At 45.6% G+C, this 26,290-nt stretch overlaps 1 protein-coding gene across 1 annotated transcript in view; it reads right to left on the bottom strand.

Moving 5' to 3' along the window:
* INTS9 (integrator complex subunit 9) overlaps positions 1-26,290 on the bottom strand; it is a 90,690-nt gene that overhangs the window by 1,259 nt on the left and 63,141 nt on the right. Inside the window, exons 9-14 of the mRNA XM_011944553.1 lie at positions 18,811-18,871; positions 11,751-11,922; positions 8,758-8,882; positions 6,723-6,890; positions 2,347-2,445; positions 997-1,134 (exon numbers count right to left, since the gene is read on the bottom strand). Coding sequence (XP_011799943.1) covers positions 997-1,134; positions 2,347-2,445; positions 6,723-6,890; positions 8,758-8,882; positions 11,751-11,922; positions 18,811-18,871 — 763 coding nt within the window. The remainder of the gene's footprint in view (positions 1-996; positions 1,135-2,346; positions 2,446-6,722; positions 6,891-8,757; positions 8,883-11,750; positions 11,923-18,810; positions 18,872-26,290) is intronic.

Raw genomic sequence — 26,290 nt, 5'->3', positions numbered from 1 at the left:
ACTTGGACAGGTGCTTGCTCCTCTTGCATAGAGGAGCCGAGGTGGGCGTGCCCGGCGTGCCAGGGTGGAACATTGGGTCAGGACATAGGTCGGGCCAGGCAGAAGGTCCTCATCTTAAGTTTTAAAAAGTCCAGCTTGAGGCCCATCGATAGGGCCCAGGAGTCCTGCAAGGTCATGGAGGAGGGTGGAGGAGAGCTGCAACCACCCAGCCAGAGCCTTTTCCCTATGGGAAAATCAACGACAGGTGGAGAAAACCAATCCTAGGAAAGTCTTTAAGATTTGAAAGTCCGTAATTGTGATATTTACATTGGATAGAAAATTTGTAGAAATCTCCTTCCATGTAATTATAATTTGTTACAGTTCTTGCAAGCAGCAGCATGAACAGTATTACCTTTAGCCAATGCCTTCTCCTTCCTATCAAGGACTCTATAATCCTAATAAAGTCATCTCTGAAGTCCTGTGACTGAAGCCAAAATTACAACCTTTAAGATTAGATATTTTTTTTCTTTTAATCATAGTCAAGAAATCTCATGGCTGGGAGAAGCAGCCATCAGGGCTGCTGAGACAGAGGGGAAGGGCCAGTGTCCCCTCCCTCCATGGACTCCTGCAAATCCTGACACTCAGCTGGAGCCGTGGCTCCCCTCTGACAGCAAGGAGTCATCCGTGGAAGCGCAAGGCTCTGGCAGGGCTGGGTCCTCCTTTGTCCTGGCCTCCCTACCCTGCCCCACTCATCACATCGGTGTGTGGAAGCAGCTTTTTCTTCAGTCTGGAGAGGCCTTCTGGTGACCTCGTGCTGGCAGGAAGGATGGGGCACTCCTCAGTCCACTTTCTTTCTCCTGGGTCTCCCAGCAGGACCTTAGACCAAGCAGATGCCACAGGACAGTGGGGACTAAGAGACAAGCAGCAACATCCATTCCCTGCAGCCAGGGGGCCATAGCGAGCCAGAGAAAGGCTGCCACATGTGGAGTTTCCACGGCGCCCGCGAAACCTGCTCACCTTCTCCAGGGTCTGCACGAACTGCTCCACGGGGATGGAACCGCTCAACAAAGGCTTCAGGACTTTGCAGTCCGGGACATCATCACTCACCCGCTTTCTCTTCTTCCCGCTGGTGGGCTGGGCGGGCCGAGGAGGGGGCTAGAGCAGAAGGAAAGAGTGGCTTTCATGAGCTTCCTCTGAGCAGCAGGGGCAACTGCAGGCCACACTGAGAGCCTGAGACCATCCTGTCCTCACAGGCCACAGAGCCCTGGCCTGGTTTCCTCAGCTGGCACTCAGTTCAAGTTCCCTGGCTGCCGGGCGCCCCATATCCACACGCTCTAATGCTCAACTGTCCACCCGACCAATACCTTATTCGCTAAGATCTCTGCCTTTTATCAAGATTCACTGTTAAACTTTCAGGTGGTTCACTTCAGTATCTGCTGAGTAAATTCTCCACAATACACTGTGTCATACTGCAGGTGCAGTCATGACCCTGTGGCTAGGCACACTCGCTGTGCGGTCAGACCAAAAAGGGGAAACCCCAGCTTTGCCACCATCTGGCCAGTGTTGGAGAAGCTGCCTACAAAATGATGACAGCAGCGAATTCTGAGGGCTCAGTAAGACAAGGCGGGTCAAGGACCCAGCACAGGGTCTAACAGACGTTAAGTGGTAGCTAGGAGCAGTTCTACATATGGCATAAAAGTGACACAGTCCAGATTTGAAAGGAATTATTAAGATGCAGTGCCTGCCCTGGAGCCGAAGTGCCACCCACTTGTGTGCGGGTCAGTGGCAGGGCCAGGATCTCGGGCAGCCACAGCCTCATGCAGGTGCCCTCCGGTTCCAGCCCCCAAGGGCAGGACTGCACCTGCTGCCCTGCCTTGCATGGCAGCACTCCTTTATGGAATGTGCCTGTGGCAGCCCTTGAGATGATGTGTGGCCTCATCTCTGGGCAAAGCAGCCTCTCTGAGGCACATGGCCAGGGAAATTATTCTTCAACAAGAATTCATGGGCCGGGCATGGTGGCTCACGCCTGTAATCCCAGCACTTTGAGAGGCCAAGGCAGGTGGATCACGAGGCCAGGAGATCGAGACCATCCTGACTAACACGGTGAAACCCCGTCTCTGCTAAAAATACAAAAATTAGCCAGGTGTGGTGGCGGGCACCTGTAGTCCCAGCTACTTGGGAGGCTGAGGCAGGAGGATGGTGGGAACTCGCGAGGCGGAGCTTGCGCCACTGCACTCCAGCCTGGGCGACAGAGCAAGACTGCATCTCAAAAAAGCATATGAAGTGCTGTTTCAAATATAATCTGTTAGGTGGTCTGGTCTCTTGTTGGGGAGAGGGTCCCCTCCACTCCCACCCAGCACCCCCTACCTGAAGCAAGTGCTTGTTATCTTTGGTGTGCAGCACAGCCGAGACGGTTGCCAAGGAGATGCCAGGCTTGATCTCCATGGGCACCAGTGAATCTGCGAGCTGAAAGCAAAGGGCACAGTTCAGGCTGGGGGCCTTTAATGATGACCATTACTCTTCCTTTAATCTGTATTTACATCACTGCAGTCTACAAAGACAAAGTAACTTTAAACAATACATTTTTTTTTGAGATGGAGTCTCGCTCTGTCTCCCAGGTGACACACCAAGTGCAGCCTTTCATTCATTCTGGCCTTTAGTTCACCCTCGTTCCCTCTCCAGGTGAGCAGTGGCAGAAGGACAGGGACAGCAGCGGGGTTGAGGGAGCTCTCTGCTTCCTGAAAGTCTGATTTCTCCCGATGGTGGGAGCCACGGCTTTACCTGGGGGGTGGTGTCTTTCTGACCACCTGCACCTGCTGGGTGCCCTGCCATGCAGCCTGACCTTATTAAGTGTTCTGTGGCTGCGTTTAGCCGCATGGGTTTTAAGACATGTAGGCCTCGACCTAGCCAAGCCACCTTTATTTAAAAACAAAAACACGCAAGAGGCCATTATGTAAACATGAAGATCAGTAACAAACAGGCAGAGGAAGCAGCTTAGGATAGTTAAGCAGATTGGCAAATGGTATGTGAGGCCTGTTTCATGAAATAAGAAAACTGCCCATGGTGAGCGTGAAGCGGCCCTTGCGGAAGAACAGGGTGTGCGCCAGATCCTGTTCTTCACTTTGGGCCGCCTCCTCCCTGCACAAGGCTGGGATGGGAGCTCTGGGCTGGCGTTCTACACTCTCCAGGAAGACTCTGAAGGAGTCTTTATTTTTTTGAGATGGGGCCTCACTCTGTTGCCTAGGCTGGAGCGTGGTGGTGTGATCATAGCTCACTGCAACCTCAACCTCCTGAGCTCAAGTGATGTTCCCTCCTCGGCCTCCCCAGTAGCTGGGACTACAGGCATGAACCACCATGCTTGGCTAAATTATTTTTTTTGTAGAGATGGGGGTCTTGCTGTGTTGCCTAGGCTGGTCTTGAACTCCTGGCGTCAAGTGATCCTCCTGCCAAGGGCTGGGATTACAGGCCTGAGCCACTGTGCCTGGCCATAATGTCCATTTTAAAGGCAATCACTGTAGCAAGTTGGATTGAGACAGTTTTCTCCATTAATGATCAAAGACATACAATTTGGCTGGGTGCGGTGGCTCACGCCTGTAATCCCAGCACTTTGGGAGGCCACGGTGGGCGGATTGGAGTTTGAGACCATCCTGGCCAATATGGTGAAACACATCTCTACTAAAAATACAAAAATTAGCCAGGATTGGGGTGCGTGCCTATAAACCAGCCACTCGGGAGGCTAGGGAGGAGAACTGCATGCACCCGGGAGGCAGAGGTTGCGGTGAGCCCAGATAGTACCACTACACTCCAGCCTGGGCAACACAGCAAGACTCTGTCTCAAAAAAAGACATACGACCAGGCACGGTGGCTCATGCCTGTAATCACAGCACTTTGGGAGGCCGAGGTGGGCGGATCACAAGGTCAGGAGATTGAGACCATCCTGACTAACACAGTGAAACCCTGTCTCTACTAACAATACAAAAAAATTAGCCGGGCATGGTGGCAGGGGCCTGTAGTCCCAGCCACTCAGGAGGCTGAGGCAGGAAAATGGCGTGAACCTGGGAAGCGGAGCTTGCGGTGAGCTGAGATCGCGCCATCGCACTCCAGCCTGGGCAACAGAGTGAGACTCCATCTGGAAAAAAAAAAAAAAAGACAATTTAAAATTAGATATCAGTGTATACTTAAATAACTGGAAAAGACTTGAATAAAATTGGAAAAGAACTAAAAAAGGACAACATCCAATATTAGCAAGGAGGCAGAAATAAGAGCTGTCTCCAGCTCTGCTGTGGGAGTATAAACTGTTTGCACTCATTCTAGAGGACAAGCTGGCAATATATAGCCTAGAGCCAGAAAGGGATGTTCATAATCTTTGACCCAGAAATTCTAATTTCAGAAAATTTTCTTGTGGAAATAAACATATATGGACAAAGATTTATGTAAAAGGATGCTCTTAAAAGTGTTACTTATAACACAGAAAAACCAGAAATGAAAATCTATGAATAAAGGAACTGTTAAATTATGACAGACCATTGTGCAACCATTAAAGCTGAAGCTTTTGAAATACCTTTTTTTTTTCTTGAGATGGAGTCTTGCTATGTTGCCCAGGCTGGAGTGCAATGGCACAATTCTGGCTCACTGCAACCTCAGCCTCCACAGTAGCTGGGATTACAGTCGCCCGCCACCAAGCCTGGCTAATTTTTGTATTTTTAGTAGAGACAAAGTTTCATCATGTTGGCCAGGCTGGTCTTGAACTCCTGACCTTAAGTGATTCGCCCCTGCCTCAGCCTCCCGAAGTGCTGGGGTTTACAGGCGTTACCCACCGTGCCCAGCTGAAATATATATATATTTTTGAGACAGAGTCTTGCTCTGTCATCCAGGCTGGAGTGTAGTGGCATGATCTTGGCTCACTGTAACCTCTGCCTCCTGGTTCAACCAGTTATCTGCCACAGCTTCCCAAGTAGCTGGGATTACAGGTGCGTGTCACCACACCCAGCTAATTTTTGTATTTTTAGTAGAGATGGGGTTTCACCATCTTGGCTAGGCTAGTCTTGAACTCCTGACCTCATGTTCTACCTATCTCCCAAAGTGCTAAGATTATAGGCATGAGCCATCACACCTGGCCAAAATATCTTTAATGATACACTTACTGTTAGGTGAAAAAGACAGTGTATGCGGTGTGATTCCAGTATGCACACACGGCGAACAGACAAGGCAAATACATCAAAATCTTAACATTTATCCCTGGCATTGGGACTGATTTTTGCTTTTGTCTTTATCCCTTAGTTATGTTAACGTACAAGGTTTTTATTATTCTTAAATGAATATTTTAAAAATGTCTTAGCTTTAATTTCTCATATAGCAAACATCAGTAGACATAACCCACATTAACAAAACCTCTTTGGAGTTCTATTTGTAAGGATGTCTGAGACCAAAAGGTATAAGGAATGCTGGCTTAGAGAGTTGGAATATAAACTGAGGCCGTCAATCCCAGCCCCTGTAAAATACTAGACAAAAACAATCCAGAGACACATCTAGAGAAAATGAAAAAAAATCATAACAAAATAATAAAAACATAGTAAACATTAAACAGCCCTAAAGATGGCACCTGGTGGTCCCTAACAGCCTCTCCAGGCTTGTGGAAATGAGTCACATTCAGGAGCCGAGACCTCCAACCCAAGGTCTGGAGGCCATTTCTGAACCTCAAACTCCAAAAGAAGTTTGGGCACACTGGTTTTAACAATAAGTTTTTGTATTTCTTTTTCCTGTCTGTTGAAAACACATTCAAGTTGCCTCAAGAGGTGAAAAGCCAGAGACATCCTCTAACCGTCCTCAACACTGTCTTTCAGGAGAGGCCGTATCCCTGTCTCTCCCTTTCAGAGGAGGGCCCAAGCACAGCATGGCACAGCTGTTCCACATGGACAGCATGCTTTCTGCTTCTTCCCTGCTAAAACTGAAGCTAAGAGTTCACAGACCCATAAAATACTTAGACTTTGATAGACCAAAACCTGCAAGTATGCTCAAGCGGATATAAATAACCAAGTTTACAATCCTTATGTTTTGGTTCCTGTTATCTCCCCCATCTACCTCTGAATTCAGCGAACTTTGACACTCATAACTGAGGTCCAGGAAGGAAGAGAAAAGTCACCACCCTATGGTATTTAGGGACATAGCGGGTGTCAGCATCTCCATTCCCCAGGGCTCTGGCCCGTGATGTGGCCCAGGGGTCACACTGCTGAACGCTAGGTACGGACTAACAGCTGTTACTTTATTACTTGGAAAAGCAAGAAGGCCCTGAAAATCCCCCCTCTTCCCGGTTACTTGGTTAAGGGTCCATGTTCTTTGCTCATTCATACTTGAAGTCTCACTCTGTTGCCCAGGCTGGAGTGCAGTGGTGTGATCTTGGCTCACTGCAACCTCCACCTCCTGGTTCTCATGCTTCAGCCTCCTGAGTAGCTGGGATTACAAGTGCGTGCCACCACACCTGGCTAATTTTTTTGTATTTTTAGTAGAGATGGGGTTTCGCCATGTTGGCTGGGCTGGGTTGGCCAGGCAGATCTTGGAACTCCTGACCTCAAGTGATCCACCCACCTGGGAATCCCAAAAGCGCTCGGATTTCAGGGGTGAGCCACTGCGCCCAGCCTGGTTCATTCATACTTGACATAAATCCAAAAGAAGGCCACCCCTGCACGATCTTCAAGAGCCTCTGGAAAGCTCTAGTTTAACCCTAGGATAGGAGAACGGCTCACCTCTGGCATGATCTCGATCTTCTCGTACCGGCGTTTGAAGGGCAGGGCGAGGACCTCGGCCCGCCGATAGGACATGGCGGGGGGCTGGCAGTCGATCATGAGGTCCATCCTGTGGGACTGGGCTGGGGGCGGCTGGGTGTACTGCTCAGGACACACCACGTGCAGGGGCTGAGGAACCAATGGGACAGGCGAGAAGGGAGGTGTGAAGTACAGTGGCCCCTGCAGAAGGCCCGTTTCTGACCCCAATCCACTCCCCGCCATCACAGGCTCACCACTTCCAGGCCAAGGTGAACTTTCATCCTCTCAAATCCAGTGAACCGTAGAGAGGAGAGGGAACGTGAAGGCACTGGGGCAGAAGAAACATCTCAGAAACCCTAAACTGCCTCAGCTTGCATTTGTTTTCATTTTTTTTCACTGTTTACATAAGTTTCCCGGTAACTTCCATGTGTCTGCTCCCAACAGTCTCGGGGCTTCCTGGGGGCACGGTCTTTCTGTAACATTCCCACATGTCTGCTTTTAGAAGCTCTTGGCTAATTCCCAGGAGCTGTGGGCTCGGAGTTTCTGCTGGATCTGCAGGTGGACTGGTACCAGGCAGTGGACACTGCTCAGGTCACACGCTCGCTGTGTACGACCAAGCCGCAGACGCAGAGTTTTTTTTTTTTTTTTTAACAAAATGTCCCTTATCTTGAGAAAAAAAGATTAGTAAACCAATTTTTACTTTGCACAAATATCACCCAAATGAAAAGGAATGCTGGCCGCCCACAGGGGCACTGTGTCTTCCCCGCTTCTACTTAACAGCTCGGACCAAGCCCTGAATTTCCTGATGAATAGGGCTTTCCACCAGGCTGACTGGGAGCTTCCAAAAGCACCTGTTCCTTAGGGCTAATACTTTTCTCCTTCGAACTGCCCTTTGCTCCTCTTCTTGACCTGTCTCAAAGCATCTCATGCCACAGTCGCAGCCTGATGGCTTCTCCCAGGTTTTCCTCGCCTAAAGTGGAGACCAGGTGGCCTCCAGTTTCCAGGATTAGCATCTGACAGGGGGGTCAAGAGCTGGTTTAGGGACTGGGATTTGAAGTTAATGAGAAGCAACACGCCCTTCCCTTCACCGCTGCTTCTAACATGTGGATGAGCACACAGTGGGGCAGCGAATCACTGCAGACAGGCCCCACGTTTGCTGTCTGCTCTCATCATGCCTACAGGGCGCCAATATTCTTTCTTTGTTGGGCAAGCACATTAATAATCACCAGAATCCGCTCTTGGGGCTCTCTGGGGTTCTCCAGCTTTCTCTGTTTCTCGTTTCTCCTGTCTTAGAGTTTTGTGACACAGCTCTCTCATCCAGAGGCCGAAGGTGCTGTGCTGGGCCCCTCGGCCCTCATCTCACTCCTGGGAACACCAGGGAGTGGAAAGGGAGAGCTCTTCCTCGCCGGTCAGCTGTCCCCCTTGCCAATTCCAGTGCCTCTCCCAACTCTCAAGAGCCAGAAACCCGACGAGCAGTGGCTGAGCCAGCACAGTGGTTCCGTGGCCCTGTCTTCCTGCTACACGCTCCTCCTGTGCGCGGATTCTCCTGGTCTACACTGTACCCCAGCTACTTCTCCCCTTTCTCCAGGGCAGAAAATGTGAAGTGAAACAAATGACCAAAAACTACCACAAAACCCAAACCCAACAGCACTGTTTGTGGTACCAGCCTACAGGTGTGACACGGCCCCAGGACGTGTTTCAGTTAAACTCTCTCAGTTTAGTGAATATGTTTCTAGAATGACTCTTTGGCAGGGGTGAGAGGATTTGCTTTTAAGTGGACACAGATGGTTTTCTTTCCCTTCCACTTCTGATTTCTTTAGAATGGAAACTGCTGTCAGGGTGTAAAGACCACTCCTCTTCAGTGTGGAGGGGGGCTGGCATGTGTCCCAGCATTCTGTAGATGCGTGAGAATTGAAGACAAGAATCAAATGCAGCCCCTCTCCCTTCACCCCACACAAGCATGAGCCACACCAAGGTGACATGACTATGTGAAGGCACAAGCAGTGGCCTTCATTACCTGCACTTCTTTAAGCAGCTTTGACACCTGGATGAAGTTCAGCCGGGTGTCGATGGGGCAGTAGATGCATTTCATGGCCAGTGGCTGGTAAGGAGCCAGGGCTTCCAGGTAGGAGAAGTCTGGTTCTACGGAAAGTACGAGAAAGAAATCTTACAATGCAGACTACACAGGAGCTGCCAAGCCAGGCGGCGGCTGGGGTGCTGAGGGCTCAGAGACAGCCAGGGGGTCAGGAGGGAGCCAGGAAGCACATATAGGGGACGGAGGTCAAAGGGGCCCCGTGGAAGGAGGGGCAGGCTGGGATGGACCCTGTGGGTGGGCTCCAAGCTTCAGCAGAGGCAGATGAGGTAAATGAGGGAGAAATACGTATGTGGGGGAGAAAAGAAAGCTCTTCTTTACAACGAAATGCCAAGAAACAAACGAGGAAATAAAAACCAAAGCCACCATTTGGCAACCATTACAGTTCACCACTTATTCAGATGAGAATCATCAATAAACGCTAAAAATATTAGATACCATTTTGAGGGAGAACAGGTATATACATAGTTTCAAAGAGTCCCCCACAAGGTACTGATTTAATACAATGAGAAAAACAGTGACTTCACAGTGGAGAGGGCTGGCATAGACCCCGGGACCCTAGAATCAGCTCCGAGTTAATGCCCAGGTGTGAGATGCACCCAGGAGACAAGCGCACGGCCCCACCCCAGGCCCGTGAATGGTCTGTAGACTGAGACTGCAATGCTCCCCAGCAGGCCCAGCCCCTCTGACCAGGAAGAGTCCTCGCCCACTGCTCAGCTCAGCTGGTCTCCTGGGGGCTGCTGCAGCCTGCTTGGCAGGAAACATTCCCCCAACTCAAGGGAGCTACCTGCCTTGAACCAAAAGACCTCGCTGGGTCCTAACTGATGTGTGCTCTGATTCCCAGCGCAGTCTCTGCCCACGGACGAGGGACCCTGGCCTAGGCACACCAGACACACACACACGTCCCCACTGTGGTCAGGACAAACTGGCAGAGCTGCCAGGTACGTAAACGCCCATTCCAGTGGATCGTGCTTCTCTGAGAATACTGACTCCCTTTTCACGTATCCAAGAGTCACAAAACAATAAAAAAACGGTGGCCCCAACCTCTCCCTGACACAACTTCTGCCCTGGAAGCTCCATAAACCAGTTTAAATGCAAACCCGTTACCCAGAGTTGTCACGGGAAATCACACAGTCCTAATTTCCTTTTGGCTGAAGAAACATTTGTACTAAAGCCAGGTTACCTACTGTGTGTGTAGATGCTGTCACCACTGTCAAGTCAAATGTCAAGAGTCACCACTCAGCAGCAGGAGCAGGAGACACCAACCTCAGCCCCCACTACGTAGGACATTCTCTGGACAACCTCCTGATTAATGAAATCCTGGCAGCTCTGAAGTTCTGGGTGTTGTGAATCAATACCTTGTGGCCCAACTTCCTCTACCTTTAGCTGAAAGTGGGCCTGAGAAGGGGAAAGCAGTCCTGGTGACCGGGCCTCTCCTGGCACTTTCTGCCTGGCCTGGTATCAGCAAGAACTGGCCTGGCACCCACAGCAAAGCCATGTGTCCTCCTGCTGTGAGAACGCAACTTCCTGGAACACCAACACCTTGTCTGACAATGATGGATCCGGCCAAAGACAAGACCCCTCTGTAATCATCCCGAACACGGAACACAGAACCGTCCAGACCACAGCAGGAGCAAACACCCTGCTATGCCAGCTCCATTCTTCCTGTGTTCTAGATAACAATGAGTTAAGAAACCCATTGCAGAATGACCCTGCATCCTGATGCCACCCAATACAGGGTGACGCCTCACCTCCGTGAACACCCGTGCATCACCGAATACCAGCCTGACTCCTACAAGGTCTTTTTACCTTGCTTTTACCCATGGTGTGTGTTCCTCTTGCTGAAATGAGGCAATAAACCCAACGTGGTTTGACCACAGGCATGTTCCTGGTGGCCTCTAGGTCACAGAGGCTGGGGAAGGGCTGAAGTGTCCCTGACCCCCATGCTTCTGGTGTAACTGGACTCCCTCCTCCAAACCCAGCCCCTAAAGCTAGGAAGGGAGGTGGTGACGATGCTTTCCCAACAGCTGCCACATGCCGGGTGCTGTGCCTGGTGCCCAGAGTGACCCACAGAGGTAGCTACTGACAGTCCCATTTACCGTGGGGACAGTCATGCTTGCTAGTGAACTGGCTGAAGTCACTGCAAGCTGGGCCAGATTTCAAATCAAGGTTTTTTGTTTTCTTTTTTAAACTTCATAGCCTGTAAGATTTCTAAAACCCAAGGCCAACTGAAGATCCTAACACATGGGTGTCCAAGCTTTTGGCTTCTTTGGGCCACACTGGAAGAAGCACTGTCTTGTGCTACACATAAAATACACTAACACTAATGACAACTGATGAGCTAAAAAAAAAAAAAAAAAAAAAAGGTCTGTGCATAATTTCCATGATATCCCCCATCACAGATAAGCAAAAAGGTCCTAGCATTCAAAGGGCTGGGCGCGCTACACTGATAAAAATGATACAGTGATTATCTACGTAAACTGTCTACTTGACCTTACCAAAGGAATTTTTTCCCCTGAGGGATTTGTCTCCAGAAGAAAATCCATAGCTAGAGTAAACTACAATCAGAAGAGAAAGATCTACCTCTGTAAACAATTCTTAACAGCTAAAACAAGATCGGTTACTGAATCACTGCAGTTCTTGAAATGGCTTATGATATCCTAGCAAAAAGCACTCAGCAGGATTCTGTCTTGGAGAAATCTGAAAACAGGCATGAAGGCCTTGCTGGATGCCCAGCTGTCCAATGGCACACGCTGCTTCACTCTTTCTCTGTGATTTCTTCATTCTTTGGAACCTATAGTAGAACAATGTTCGTATTTACACCTCACTGCAAAATCCTTCCCTGGGTCTCTACCTTGTAGGTGCATTCACTCATGGCCTCAGTGGAGAGAACCGTTTTGTTTATTTTTTTCACTTACCTGTGAATATGATGGTGTTGAGACTAGATTTTCCCCAGAGCTCCATGAAGTGGACCACGTCCCCGAAGCGGAGGGAAGGGTGCCCGGTGAACACCACACAGGGCTGTCTGAAGTCGTTGCTGAAGTCTCCGTGGATGCTGGGGTAGTGCTTCAGCTTATTGGTCTGAATGAGCTGGAAAATACAGAAAAAGTACACAGAGATGTGAGCCTGCCCAGGCTGAAGGGGGAACCAAAGTACGGGAGGGTGAGCGGGACTGGATCTGAAATACCAACAAAGAAGACAAGCCACAGATTGGGAGAAAATATCTGCAAAAGTCACACTGAGAGAGGACTGTGACCCAAAATGTATGCACTCCGAAACTCCAGCAAAAAGAAATCAACAACCCTACTAAAAAGTGGGCAAAAAACCTGAACAGACACCTCATCAGAGAAGACAGATGGCAAACTAGCATATGAAAAAATGCTCCACACCATATGTCATTAGGAAACCGCAAATTAAAATGACGAGATACCACTACAGACCTATTAGAATAGAATGGCTAAAATCCTGAACACCGACAGCACCAAATGCTGACAAGGATATGGAAGAACATGGACTGTCATTCACTGCTGGTGGGAATGCAAAATGATACAGCCACTTTGAAAGATATTTTGAAAAATTATGTCCACAAGAAACCTGCACATGAATGTCCTAATTGCTAACACTTGGAAACAACCAAGATGTCCTTCAGCAGGTGAATGATAAAACTGTGATGCATCCAGACAATGGAATATTATTCAGCACTAAAAAAGAAATGAGCTACCAAGCTATGAAAAGACATGGAGGAACCTATTCGTAAGTGAAGGATGCCACTCCGAAAAGGCAAGGCCCCTATGATTCCAACTGTATGACAATCTGGAAAAGGCAAAACTATACAGATAGTAAAAAGCCCAGCAGTCATCAGGGATTCGTGGAGGTGAAATGAACAGGCCGAGCATAGAGGATTTGCGGAGTGAGGAAACTGCTCTGTGTGATGATGTAATGGTGGATCCAGGTCACTGTTCGTTCGTCCAAAACCACAGAAAGCACAACGCCAAGAGGAACCCCTAATGTACACTCTGGGCTTTGGGTGATGGTGACGTGTCAGTGTGGGATCACCAGCCATAGCAAATGCACCTCTGTGGTGTGGGATGGTGCAGTGGGCAACTGTGTGTGTGGGGCAGGGGCATATGATTGCAGTGAACCTAAAACTGCTGTGAAAAGTAATATTTATTAATTAAAAAAATACAAATGGATCTTATTAAAATAGTTTTTACCTAGAATGTGATTTTTGGAACACATGGGCAAGTCAAGTCTTTCTGGTAATACTGACATACTTCCTGGAAACTGATTCAGATTGTTATGGCCTGATTTAGCTGGACTCTTCCTTTATAAACTGCCTGACACTCCATGCCGGGCCTGAAGTTCTCATTATCACTTCTTGTTTGAAGTACAAGTGACTTTCCCAACACTCGTCAGTCACCAAGTAGTGGCGACAGTAAACACATCTGTCACACTAGAAACACTGTTTACCAGCACAGGGCCTCCTCCTGTGAAGCTCACTGTTTACCAGCACAGGACCTCCTCCTGTGAAGCTAGAGGCTTACGCTACTGCAGCAACTGAATAAGGACCAAGACCAAACACTGTTTACCAGCACAGGACCTCCTCCTGTGAAGCTAGAGGCTTACGCTACTGCAGCAACTGAATAAGGACCAAGACCAAAGACTGTATTTTCTGGGATCATTTCTGTTGTTTGCTACTAGAGAAGCTTCTCTGAATGTGTACAGCATGTGGACGTGTGTGCACACATGCACACACACGCACACAGGCACACGCATGACAGAGATCAAACTGGCTTTTAGAAATGTAATGTCCTCGTAACACAGACAGTTATGTTAAGAAACGGGGGCCAGGCATAATGGCTTACGCCTGTAATTCTAGCACTTTGGGAGACCAAGACAAGAGGATTGCTTGAGCCCAGAAGTTTGAGACCAGGCTAGGCAACAAAGCAAGACCTTGTCTGTACAGAAAATAAAAGAAAGTTAGTTGGATACTGTGGCTAGAGCCCAGAAGTTCAAGGCTGCAGTAAGCTATGACTGCAACACTGTATCCCAGCTTGGGTGACTGAGACCCTGTCACTAAAAAAGACACAAATTAAAAAAAAAAAAAACAAACAACAGCACTTTGGGAGACAGATCACAAGGTCAGGAGATCAATACCATTCTGACTAACATGGTCAAACCCCGTCTCTACTAAAAATACAAAAAAATTAGCCGGGCATGGTGGCGGGTGCCTGTAGTCCCAGCCACTCAGGAGGCTGAGGCAGGAGAATGGCGTGAACCCAGGAGGCGGAGATTGCAGTGAGCCGAGATTGCGCCACTGCACTCCAGCCGGGACGACAGAGTAAGACTCTGTCTCCAAAAAAAAAAAAAAAAAAGGTACCTCGCAGCCTCAAAGCGTTCTTTCAAGCGTGTGTTTTGAACCAAGAGTCACCCCTACAGCACACTTGACAATCATCTCCCAGTGCCAGGCCCATTCAAGGCAACAGCAAAGACACTTACGAGTAGATGGCATCTCGTAACGCCTCAGACACTGTGCCTGCCACCCAGGCTTCCTCGCCCCACCCCAGTATTCAGAGGGCAGACACCCAGACTTCACAGACCCTAAATATCAACCAGGCCAAAGGAAGCACTACTCTGGGAGGCTGTTTCATGGATAAAGCAATGGTCTGTGATAGGCTCAATCCTGTGGCCACACATGGTGCATGAGAGGGCCCTGGCCAACACCTTGAAGTGCAAATGAAGTCACCCTAAGAGCGGGGATGTGGTCAGAATGGGACACACCCCAAACAGAAGCCAAACTCTCTTCACCTTGAAGACCTCATCTTTAATTAAAGAGACCTGGTTGTATTAGGAAGACATTAACACTATCCCGGAGATCTTTATCAGCTGTCGCATGCTTGGATGGAATATGAATAGTAAAGCCGGAGCAAACATTGAATTCCCACTTTCCTTCCAGGTAGTCTGCAAGTCAAACTGACATTCTTTTTATAACCTATATGGCCAAAATCATTAACTGTCTCAGTTAAATGGATGAGCGGCTGTCAAAAGGAATCTATTGTATCCAGAGATGTCAAGACAATGAATGTGATTCTAAGAATAGCAGCAGGTCTCTGCACACTTAAGTCACTTTTAAGCATTATCTATAGTTCCTGTAGCTCTACTGATCAATGCACAGAAACTAAGATAAATTCATCATTTTTTGCCAATTGGATCTACCCTAGCTAACTTACTGCATCTGACCAGCGGAAATGAAGCTGTGGGGCAGGAATTCTGGACAGTAATTTGTTACCAGTACGAAGGGCAGAACCATCGTTTCTCATGGGCAATGGTAACAATACCAAGGGTCGACTCCCTCGTGCCCTAAGAATGACAGGTGCACCTGAGGAACCCTGATGGTGCGACCAGTGTACTCACATTCCTAACTCTAAATGGCACGAGGTCATCTGTGACAGGTGCGTGAGTGAGAATGTGATCACACTCCTAGGAAACAAGCTCTACAGCAAGGCTGACTGCAAAGGAAGCAAAATAGACTTTCAAGAGCAAAGTCCACCACAAGATATTTTGCCACACTTAATTTTCTGACATTTTTATAATATTTCTAGCCTGTATTTCACTATGGCATTGACACAGCTTGCAAAAACCCTGGCTGCTGAAATACTATTTAGACTACTGCAACCAAAAACTAACTTCTTCAAAACCTTCTGCTTGGCATCCTGGTTCATAAAAGATCTCTCCTTTACAGTATGAAAACAGCAATTACATTTAAAGTAATTAGCAGGACATTTGTTGAAATACGTGTTAAATAGTTAACTCTAATAAAACAAAACTCTAAAACTAAATTCCTAAACGTATCTATCTGCACTGACATGCTCTATGTAAAAACAGTCTATCTGCCTTAGTTGAGGAAGGATTATAATTTTGACAAAGAAATGAGTGGGGAGATAATCACAGTTAACATGGATGTATTGTAACAGTACACTCATCAAAAGCAGCAAATGAACACTGACACAATACTGCCCCCTCTCATCTACATGCCCCATTCAGACTTTACCAACTGTTATCAATGCTCCTAATAGCAAACAAACAAGATAACAAACAAGTTCTTCCATTTCCAGATCCAGCGGGGCCATGGAGTGCATGTATCTGCCACAACTCTTCATTCTCTTGGCAGTTCCTCAGTCTTCCCTTGTCCCCTAGGTCTCCGGCATTCTCGAAGGGTACAGATCAGTTATTTTGTTGAGCATCCTCAACTTGAGCATGCTCATTAGATTCAGGTGAGGCATTTTTAGCAGCAGGCTCACAGAAATCATGCTGTTTTCTCAATAATTTGCATTAAGAGCCATGCAGTGTCAATTAGTCCAATTACTGGTGATGTTAACGTTGATTGCATATGTCAAGTTTGTCCAAACTCCAGTTACTATTTCTCTCTTTGTAATAAACATGAATTTTGTGGGGACACACTTTTTGGGACTATAAATGATCTAGTTCTTCATACAATTTTCACTTGTTGGTTTTAGCACCCACTGGTGTTTCTTGCAGGAATAAATTATAACTGCGGTGGCTGCCAAATGGTGATTTTCTAATTCTAAGATTCTTTCCTACATTAATTATGTGAGTTTACTGTTGGAAGAAGTTTCCCTTCTTGCCTACGTACTCAGTTACCTCACTATGGATGTGGGAGTTTCTGTTATTCAATGGATTATATTCATTACTAGCATTATTTATTTTGATGTTCCAGTGATCTCAGATGTGGCTTCTGACCCATCATTCTCTGAGCGCACAGCAAGATCTTTCAGCCTCATGTTGTATTTTCCAAAGAGGCCTGGTTCCTTTTAGTGGAGAATAGTATCTAGAAACAGACATCTGGGAGCTAAATGTGTTCCTCAGTTAGTGGCATGTAACTCTCCCAGGCCCTCTCTCTGGCCAGAGTTGGAAGATACGTATGTGCACAGACACACGCATACACACACATGCACAAGTGTATTTCTTTCTGTGTCTATCTACATATATTGAAAATAGGAGTTCACACCAATACCATCAATTCTATCCAACAGCACAGGATTCATTCCGGCCTTCACTCTTACCTTGATGGATTTTTTACAAGGTGAGCACATGTACATCAAGAAATAAAGCATTACTAGCTCCTCAGAAATCCCTCTTTGTCCCCTTTCTGTCACTACTGTCCCCTCCCCTCCAGGATCACTGGCATCTAATACCACAGATTACTGTATTGTGTTTTGAACTTTTATATAATAAAATCATACCATATCTACTCTTTTATATCTGGATTTTTCACTCACATTATGTTTGTGAAGTTTATGTACACTGCATGTAATTGGAGCTTATTTGTTCACAGTGATGTAAGGTATTGTGTGATTATACCACAAAATCTATTCCATTGTTGATGGGCATTTGAGTAAATTTCAGTACTATTACCAAAAAGTTCAGTTTTTTTTTTTTTTTTTTAAGACAAGGTCTTGCTCTGTCGCCCGGACTGGTGTGCAGTAGCACAATCACAGTTCGCTGCAGCCTCAAACTCCCTCAGCTCAGGTGATCCTCCCACCCCAGCCTCTAGGGTAGCTGGAACTACAGGCATGCGCTACCACACCCGGCTAATTTTTTGTATTGTTTTGTAGAGACAGGGTTTTGCCATTATGTCAAGGTTGGTCTCAAATTCCTGGCCTCCAGTGATCCTCCCACCTCGCCTCCCAAAGTGTTGGGATTACAGCTGTGAGCCACCACACCTGACCAAATTCTAGATCTGTATGTGTGTCTTTTGGTAACATCTCTATGCATTTCTGTTTGATGTATACTTTAGGAACAAAACTGCTGAGGCATACAGTGCATTGTTCAGCTTTAGCAGATACTGTCAGTTTTCTTTTTTTTGAGACGGAGTCTCCCTCTGTCGCCCAGGCTGGAGTGCAGTGGTGCAATCTTGGCTTACTGCAGGCTCCACTTCCCAGGTTCACGCCACTCTCCTGCCTCAGCCTCCCGAGTAGCTGGGACTACAGGCGTCCGCCACCACGCACGGCTAATTTTTTTGTATTTTTAGTAGAGACGGGGTTTCACCGTGTTAGCTAGGATGGTCTCGATCTCCTGACCTCGTGATCCGCTCGCCTCAGCCTCCCAAAGTGCTGGGATTACAGGCGTGAGCCACCACGCATGGCCGAAACTGTCAGTCTTCTAAGGTGGTGATACTAATTTAGACAACCTTTGAGTGAAAATATAACCAAAAAGAGGAGTAACTACTGTTTGTTAGCTTCATTGTAGTAGAGCAATAATAACATGAAACACAGAAAAATGTTCATAATGTACCCTTGGGTGAGAAGAACCTGACAACAAAGCTGGGTATTCAGCTATACAGAAAACACCCATTTGTTCTGTGAGGGAGGAAGAAGCCTTTATTTTTTGAACTGAAATGTTATTTTCATCATGAAAAATGTACATATATGACTCACATAACTGGAAAGAACACTCTGCCAATACATAAACCCAATTTAAAAAGTTAGTAGTATGTATCAAAATAAAATTCCTCATGTGGTCAGTAGAATAGAAGCAGGCTATGAATTGGATGAACATAGTACAGGCTAAGCATCCCTAATCCAAAATGTTCCAGAATCTGAACTTTTTGGGCACCAACATGATGCTCAAAGGAAATGCTCACTGGAGCTTTCTGATTTCACACTTTCAAATTTGGGATGCTCAACCAGTAAGTATATTCCCAAATCCCAAGTCTGAAACAATTCTGTGGCCCCCAGCATTTTGGGGAAGGGCTGCTCCACGTGTGCAACAGAAAGTGTTAATAGAAGGAAAACAAGTGAAGCTTGAGTTAAAATACTTCCCTGTGTCTGACTTGGGAGGCAAAGGGGTCTACAGGTTTACTTGGGGATCTGTTTTATCTAACGACCTGCTGTCTGCATCTGCTTCAGGTTATCCACACTGTTTCCTTTCCATGTCCCAGTGATTTTGTTTTCTTACCTCTGCATGAGGAAAAGGTGGTTCTGGAAGATACACCTTACTCTGTTTGTTGTGACAAAGCCTATTAAAGAGGAAAAACACAGCAGTATGTGAGGAAGAGCACACAGTGGCATCTGTTGCCACCTAGAGGCAGCAGTGAAAATATTAAATACTGACATTTATTTAAAAATTTCCTGCCAGCGAATTTCACCGTGAATGAAAGGCAGTGCCTACAGAGCATAGACTTATCTTGCGTTTTTTTAAACTTTAGAAAATTTCTCAATACATTTTTTATTAAAATATAAACTTGTTATTTTGGAATAATTTTAGATTTAAAGAAAAGCTGCAAAGACAGTACAGAATTCCCATGTCCCCTTCACCCTATGTCCCCAGAGTTAACATCTGATATGACTGGCACAGTCGTCAACTAAGAAATTAACACCAAGACGTGACAACTAAACTCCAGACTTCATTCAGATTTCACTCGTTTTTCAATTCATGTCCCTTTTCTGTTCCAGGATCCAATCCAAGATACCACAGTGCATGTAGTTGTGATCAATTTCACAAAGAAAGTGATCTACACCTTGAGACATGGCTTCTGTTTTTGTCTATGTACTCTTTTTTTTTTTTGAGACAGAGTTTTGCTCTTGTTGCCCAGCTGGAGTGCAATGGTGCAGTCTCGGCTCACTGCAACGTCTGCCTCCTGGGTTCAAGCGATTCTACTGCCAAAGCCTCCCAGGTAGCTGGGATTACAGGTAACTGCCACCATGCTTGGTGAATTTTTGTATTTTTAGTAGAGACGGGGTTTCACCATGTTGGCCAGGCTGGTCTTGAACTGCTGACCTCAGGTGATTCACCCGCCTTGGCCTCCCAAAGTGCTGAGATTACAGGTGTGAGCTACTGTGCCTGGCCCACACACTCTTTTTAACAGCAGCATTGTTAACTCCAACGAGAGAAGAACAAAGGATCATGGGCTAGAGACACTGTGAATGTTTTTGGTAATTTATGTTTGCTTTTTCCTAGTCAGTTTTGACTTTACAATACCTGAGATGTCTGGATAAAGTAAATGTGGCAAAAAGTTTAGTTGATAAATCAATATATGTGAGTGTTGTGCAGGTTTGACATTTAAAAAAAATGTCCTACTTAGAGGGGAGGAGCTCAGGACTTCAGGGCTTGGATTTTGTATTAATACATTGTATCTGATTTTTCCTACCCTTAGTTTCATTTAACTTTGGCTTAAAAAAATCACTGTATACCCTACTTGGAAGATATAAATATGGAAGAGCAAGATGCTTTTGGAGGGTTACCTTATATTATCTAAATAGACACTAGTTCTGTCTTTACTTCTAGCTCAGGGAGACAAACATAAGTGCTTGGTTCTAAACTTATTTTTATTGTTCCAAAGGACATTACGCTACATCCATTAAAGGCAGAGATTAGGGATACAGAAGAGATTACAATATGATTAGAGATTGTGAAGCCCACCTACATAACACTTAGGCTAGTTCTGCTAACAGATCCTTCATGCTCTGCTCTAGAATCTTCATGCAGGAACAGCAGACAGCGACCCACCCCCTTTCTAAGACAGAGGTTGAAGGACCTGATTAGAGTTTGCTTCTTCTGGGAGTAGCTGCTGGAGTTCAAAAGGAGATCAGTATATACTAGATTATCAGAAGAGCGAAGAATAAATGACATTTCCAGGATCATCTCTAATTGGGAATGTGACAGACCCTCCTGCTCCCTGATGGCCAGACCTCAGGTACCACACACTCTTCCACTGCTTGTTCAACAAAGGATCAGAGCCAGGTGCTGTGGCTCAGGCCTGTAATCTCACCACTCTGGAAGGCCAAGGTGGGTGGATCACTTGAACCCAGGAGTTTGAGACCAGCCTGGGCAACATGATGAAATCTCATCTGTACAAAAATTAGCTGGGCATGATGGTGACACCTGTAGTCCCAGGTACTCAGGAAGCTGAGGTGGGAGGATTGCTTGAGACCAGGAGGTTGAGGCTGCATCGAGCCGTGATCATGCTATTGCACTCCAGCCTGGGTGACAGACTGAGAGCCCGTCTCAAAAACCAACCAACCAACCAACCAACCAACACTCCAAACCCCACAAAATATCAGAGAGGTCTTTCAAGAGCTATTCCCTCCCATCTTCACCCCTGCAAAAACAAAACCAACCCAAACAACCAAGCCCCTTAGCTGGGAGCAGGGACAGACACTGGATAGCAAGGGGCTGGGCTTCTGCAGGCATCAAAGCAGGACCATGCAGAAGCCAGAGCAGAACCCATGAGAATGGGAAACACAGAGCCAGGGAACCAGAGTGGCAGGGAGTAAGCCCAGGACAGCAGGCCGGGCCTGAGGCTGAGCAAAGAGCAGCCAGGCTGTGAGGCACCCATTCAGAACACCAAAGAGGAGAGGAAGCCAAACCTCAGAACAGGCTGTGGTGGTCCTGGCGTGGGGGGCTGGGACTTGCTAAGTTAATGCAAGTCTGGAGCTAGCAGCTATCCATTTTGGTAACTGAGTTCCTTATTTAGGGAGAAAGGGTGCTTTACAGCAAGGCTGCATGAAAGAAAACTGCACAGTGATACAGAAATACAGAGAAATCTCCCAGGCTCAAAGAATCCCCTGCCTCAGCCTTCCGAGTAGCTGGAACTACGGACATGCACCACCATGCACTGCTAATATTTTAATCTTTTGTGGAAATGAGGTCTTGCTATGTTGCTCAGGCTGATCTTGAATTCCTGGTCTCGAGCAATCTTCCCGCCTTGGCCTCCTAAAGTGCTGGGGATATAGGTGTGAGCCATCCTGACTGGCCTCTTTCTACTTCTTTAACTATTTGTCTTCACACTTTTCCTAAATATTTGTTCTCTACCGACCCCCAAAATGCAGGCATTACTTAAGTCCATCCTTTTTCCCACTGCCTGTTCTTCTAACCTGAAATCCTCTCCCCAGGCAATCCCATTCATTCTTGTGGCAATCCCAGCCACTCAACTACCTCAATGCTGAGGACACCCCAACCTGTGACTCCAGCCTGGGCTTCTCAGATCTTTGAACTGGACAAGTTTCACCTGCACATCCCCTGCCTCAGGCACCGTGAATGCCCTCAGGGACAAAACCAAACTAAGCTAACCATCCTTGCTGTATGCACCTACCCTTCCTTTATAGAATCTATTTTGTTTGGGGTCAACACGATCTACCACACTAGAAATTGCAGTGTCAATCTCGATTGCTATCGTTTCTGTATCAAGTAACCAGTAAGTACTGCCCGTTTTATTTCCTAATTGCCTCTCAAATCGGTTCCTGCCTTGCTTTCCTCCAGGATGGTAGAGACTGCAGTCTTCTGTCCCGCAGCCTCTGCAAAGACTATTGTCTTATACTTCAGTTTCACCCACTCCCACCACCCCCAACAAACTTCACATAAATGCAGAAGGCTCTATATAAAATGCACATATAGTCATGTTCATTTCCTGCTTAAAATCCTCCAGTGAATCCCTACCATGGACAGGATCCCTCTAGCCTCGTACCCTGCCACTCCCCACCCTGAACTTCATACTATAACAATAAAGAACTATGGATAGTTCTCTGAACGAACCAAACCATTCAAACCTCCCATCTATGTCTTGGCCTGTGTTATCCTCTTGACCCACACTATCACCCCCAGCAGCCCACCCAGCTCATCCTTAAGTAGGGTTTCTGTCTGGCTGATTCTTGGTCATTCTTCAGGAGCACCTCCTTCCAGAATGCCTTTCTTAAACCCCCAAATGGGGTCACCACCCCTTCTCTGAATACCATACACATATACATAGGTGTGTGCGTGGGTATGTGTGTATATATCTCCATCAGATTATTTCCAAGTGGTAAGAGGTTTACACAGCTGCCTCTTCTTTCATGGTACACATTCCTCAAGGTCAGGGACCTCTTTGTATCCTCAGTGCTTTGGCATTTAAAGGTTTATGGATTGAACTAAATAAAACTACAGATGGAAACAAGAATAATATGATCTCTGAGTTTAGGAGTCTATGGGAGGAATATTTGTAAGGCTTAAAAGACAGAGACACATCTTATGTCTCAGCATGGGAAAACTGCAAAGATGCTGATTTGTAATTTATAGGTTTTGTGGACTCAAAAAGATATTCTGAAAACTGGCAAAGTGATTCTATAATTCTTACACACAAATAAGTAAGCAAAAATAGCTCCAATAATTCTGACTAAGAAAAATAATGGAGAAATGTACTTTACCACTGAGTACAATTATAAGTGAGGCTGCAGTTATTAAAATATATTGGCATTATGTTGGTCAAAGAATGAATGGATCGCTCAATCAGGGTAGTCTAGAAACAAAATCTAGTACATATGAAAATCTGGCATACAACATTAATACAAGTCAGTTGATAAAGTTAACATTATTCAGTAAATAGTACTTGGACAGGTAACTATGTGACTATTTGGGAAAAAAACAAAGTTAATGCTTCTCTTCATACTCTATACTAAAACACATTCCAGATAAAATAGTTAAGGGATGATGTAAAAAAAGAAAGTAAGAAGTTACAATAAAACTGAAAGAAAGTATTTTTAGCCATGTGACACCTATCGGGCAAGAATTTTCTAAAGATAATATCAACAGAAGAAACTGCAAAACAGACTAAAATTATCAGTATAAAAAACTAAAAAAACTTATTGCAAAAAAACAAACAAAAAAACCAAAGGCCTAAATGCAATTTTGGGACCCTGGATTGGATCCTGAACAGAAAAAAAAAAAAAAAAAAAAAAAAAAAATTGTGGAGAAACTGGTGCAATCACAATAAAGATCAGAGTTAATAATAATGTACTAATGTTATTTTAAAAATTTGGACGAATGAACATGGTCACATGAGACATCAATATTAGGGGAAACTGAGTAAGAGGTATACAGGAACCCTCTGTACGATCTGTGTACTTCTCTGTAAATCTAAAATCATTCCAAAGTAGTAAGTTTATTATTTAAAAATTGGAAAAAAAAAAAGACAAAAATGTGCCAAAATAAGAAAAAAAAAGTCTACCTAAATATATCCTTAATACATATATAAGGAGTTCGAATAAATGTATGAGTGATGTACAAAACCTCTAACAAGTAAATGGGCAAGAAGAGAACAATTTACAGAAAAATCTTTCTGGAAAGCAATTTTGATTCAGATAATAAGCATTACAAACTATTTATACCCTTTGTTCCAGTAATTCTACTTTTAGTAATTTACCTAAAGCAAAAGATGTCATCATATATACAGAGAATATTAATTGAACATTTGTTACGAAAAGCTAAAAAATTGGGAAAAGCCCTTCCATCCAGTAGTAAGAAATAGTTAACTACATCATACTATATACAAACGATGTACAAATGATGGAATAATGTAGTCATGTAAAATTTATGTTCTTAAAGATTTGATGCTTTAATATTTAATTTTTTTTTTTTCCTTTGAGACGGAGTCTCGCTCTGTCACCCAGGCTGGAGTGCAGTGGCTCGATCTCGGCTCACTGCAAGCTCCGCCTCCTGGGTTCACACCATTCTCCTACCTCAGCCTCCCAAGTAGCTGGGACTACAGGTGCCCACCACCACAACTGGCTAATTTTTTGTAATTTTAGTAGAGATGGGGTTTGACCATGTTAGCCAGGATAGTCTCAATCTCCTGACCTCGTGATCTACCCACCTCAGCTGCCCAAAGTGCTGGGATTACAGGCATGAGCCACTGTGCCTGGACTCTAATATTTAATTTTTAAAAGCAGGATTCAAAATTAAATATTCAGTATGATACTGATATAGGAAAAAGAAATACATCAGAATGCTAAGAGTGGTGAATTATTTCTGGATAGCAGGATTATAGGGTTAGTTTTTTTTTTTGGAGATGAAGTCTCCCTTTGTCCCAGGCTGGAGTACAAAGGCGTGATCTCGGCTCACTGCAACTTCTGCCTCCCAGGTTCAAGTGATTCTCCTGCCTCAGCGTCCCAAGTAGCTGGGATTACAGGCACCCACCACACGCCCCGCTAATTTTTGTATTTTAGTAGAGATGGGGTTTCGTCATGTTGGCCAGGCAGGTCTCAAACTCCTGACCTCAGGTGATCCACCCGCCTTGGCCTCCCAAAGTTCTGGCGTCACAGGTGTGAGCCACTGTGCCTGGCCGGGGTCAGTTTTTTTTTTTTTTTACTGTCGTCTATAATTCTAATTTTTTTCTACGGTAAACACATATTACATGTATATTAGAAACTAACAAATATCTAAAAACCAGAAACACAAAAACAACCTCCTCTCATTTTTGTATTCTCGACTTCTGTTGAATAAAATATTCCAACAACATAAAACATATGTGGTGGGTGAAAACTGGACTTGAAGAGTGCACACCCTGCTGGGATCCAAGCACAGAAGCCCGCAGGGCTGGCCCAGGGAGTTATCTTCTTCAGTATTTTTATTAAGGATCTAGAAGCAGAAATTCAGAGCACACTGATTAAATGTGCAAGTGATACTGAGGGTAGACTGCTCATTACTCAAGATGACCTTCCTCTGCTGGGAAAAATGAGACCCTGTTCACAAAGGATAAAATTCACTGGGTACCAATAAAAAGTGACAAAGGGCCGGGCGCAGTGGCTCACGCCTGTAATCCCAGCACTTTGGGAGGCCAAGGCAGGCGGATCACCTGAGGTCAGGAGTTTGAGACCAGCTGACTAACATGGTGAAATCCTGTCTCTACTAACAATACAAAAATTAGCCGTGCATGGTGGCGGATGCCTGAAATCCCAGCTACTCAGGAGGCTGAAGCAGAATTGCTTGAACCCAGGAGGCAGAGGTTGCAGTGAGCCAAGATCGTGCCACTGTGCCCCAGCCCGGGCGACAGAGCAAGACTCCGTCTTAAAACAAACAAACAGAAAAAAAACGTGACAGAGAAGAATAATTTGTACATGGGATAGAGAAGCCTGTATGAGTCTAAACACAGGTGGGGTTTAGAAAAAAAGACCACAGAAGGGAATGAAAAAAGTACTTTAAAAAAGCAAGGGTTGGGGGCAGCATAATGGAATATGTTACGAGAAGGTGATGCACAAATTCCTTTTTAATTAGAAACTCAGTACGTGCTGTGTCTATCTGGTTACTTCACGACTAAAAGGGATTAAATGCACCCTAGACTGCCTGTGTCACAGTCCCAGAACGTTTGGGAAGCACCATTCTAAGGCACCACTGGGGATACTGTAAAAGTTATTTCCCACTTCTCCCTTTATTTTTGGTCAGGTGAGTTACATTCAAACATGCATCTAAATAACCCTAAAAAGGTTCACTAACTTGGTATTGTTTAATATTTTGCCAACTCTAGGATTTGATCAATTTTCTGATGTAATAAAATTTTGTCAAATATCATACTATTGCAACTTTAAAAAATCATGGTGCTGGGAAAATTGGCTAGCCGTAAGTAGAAAGCTGAAACTGGATCCTTTCCTTACTCCTTATACGAAGATTAATTCAAGATGGATTAGAG

This window comes from Colobus angolensis, unplaced genomic scaffold, assembly GCF_000951035.1.
Source record: "Colobus angolensis palliatus isolate OR3802 unplaced genomic scaffold, Cang.pa_1.0 Scaffold233, whole genome shotgun sequence".
In the NCBI taxonomy this organism is placed as follows: domain Eukaryota; kingdom Metazoa; phylum Chordata; class Mammalia; order Primates; family Cercopithecidae; genus Colobus; species Colobus angolensis.
This window is presented reverse-complemented; position numbering and strand designations above follow the sequence as displayed.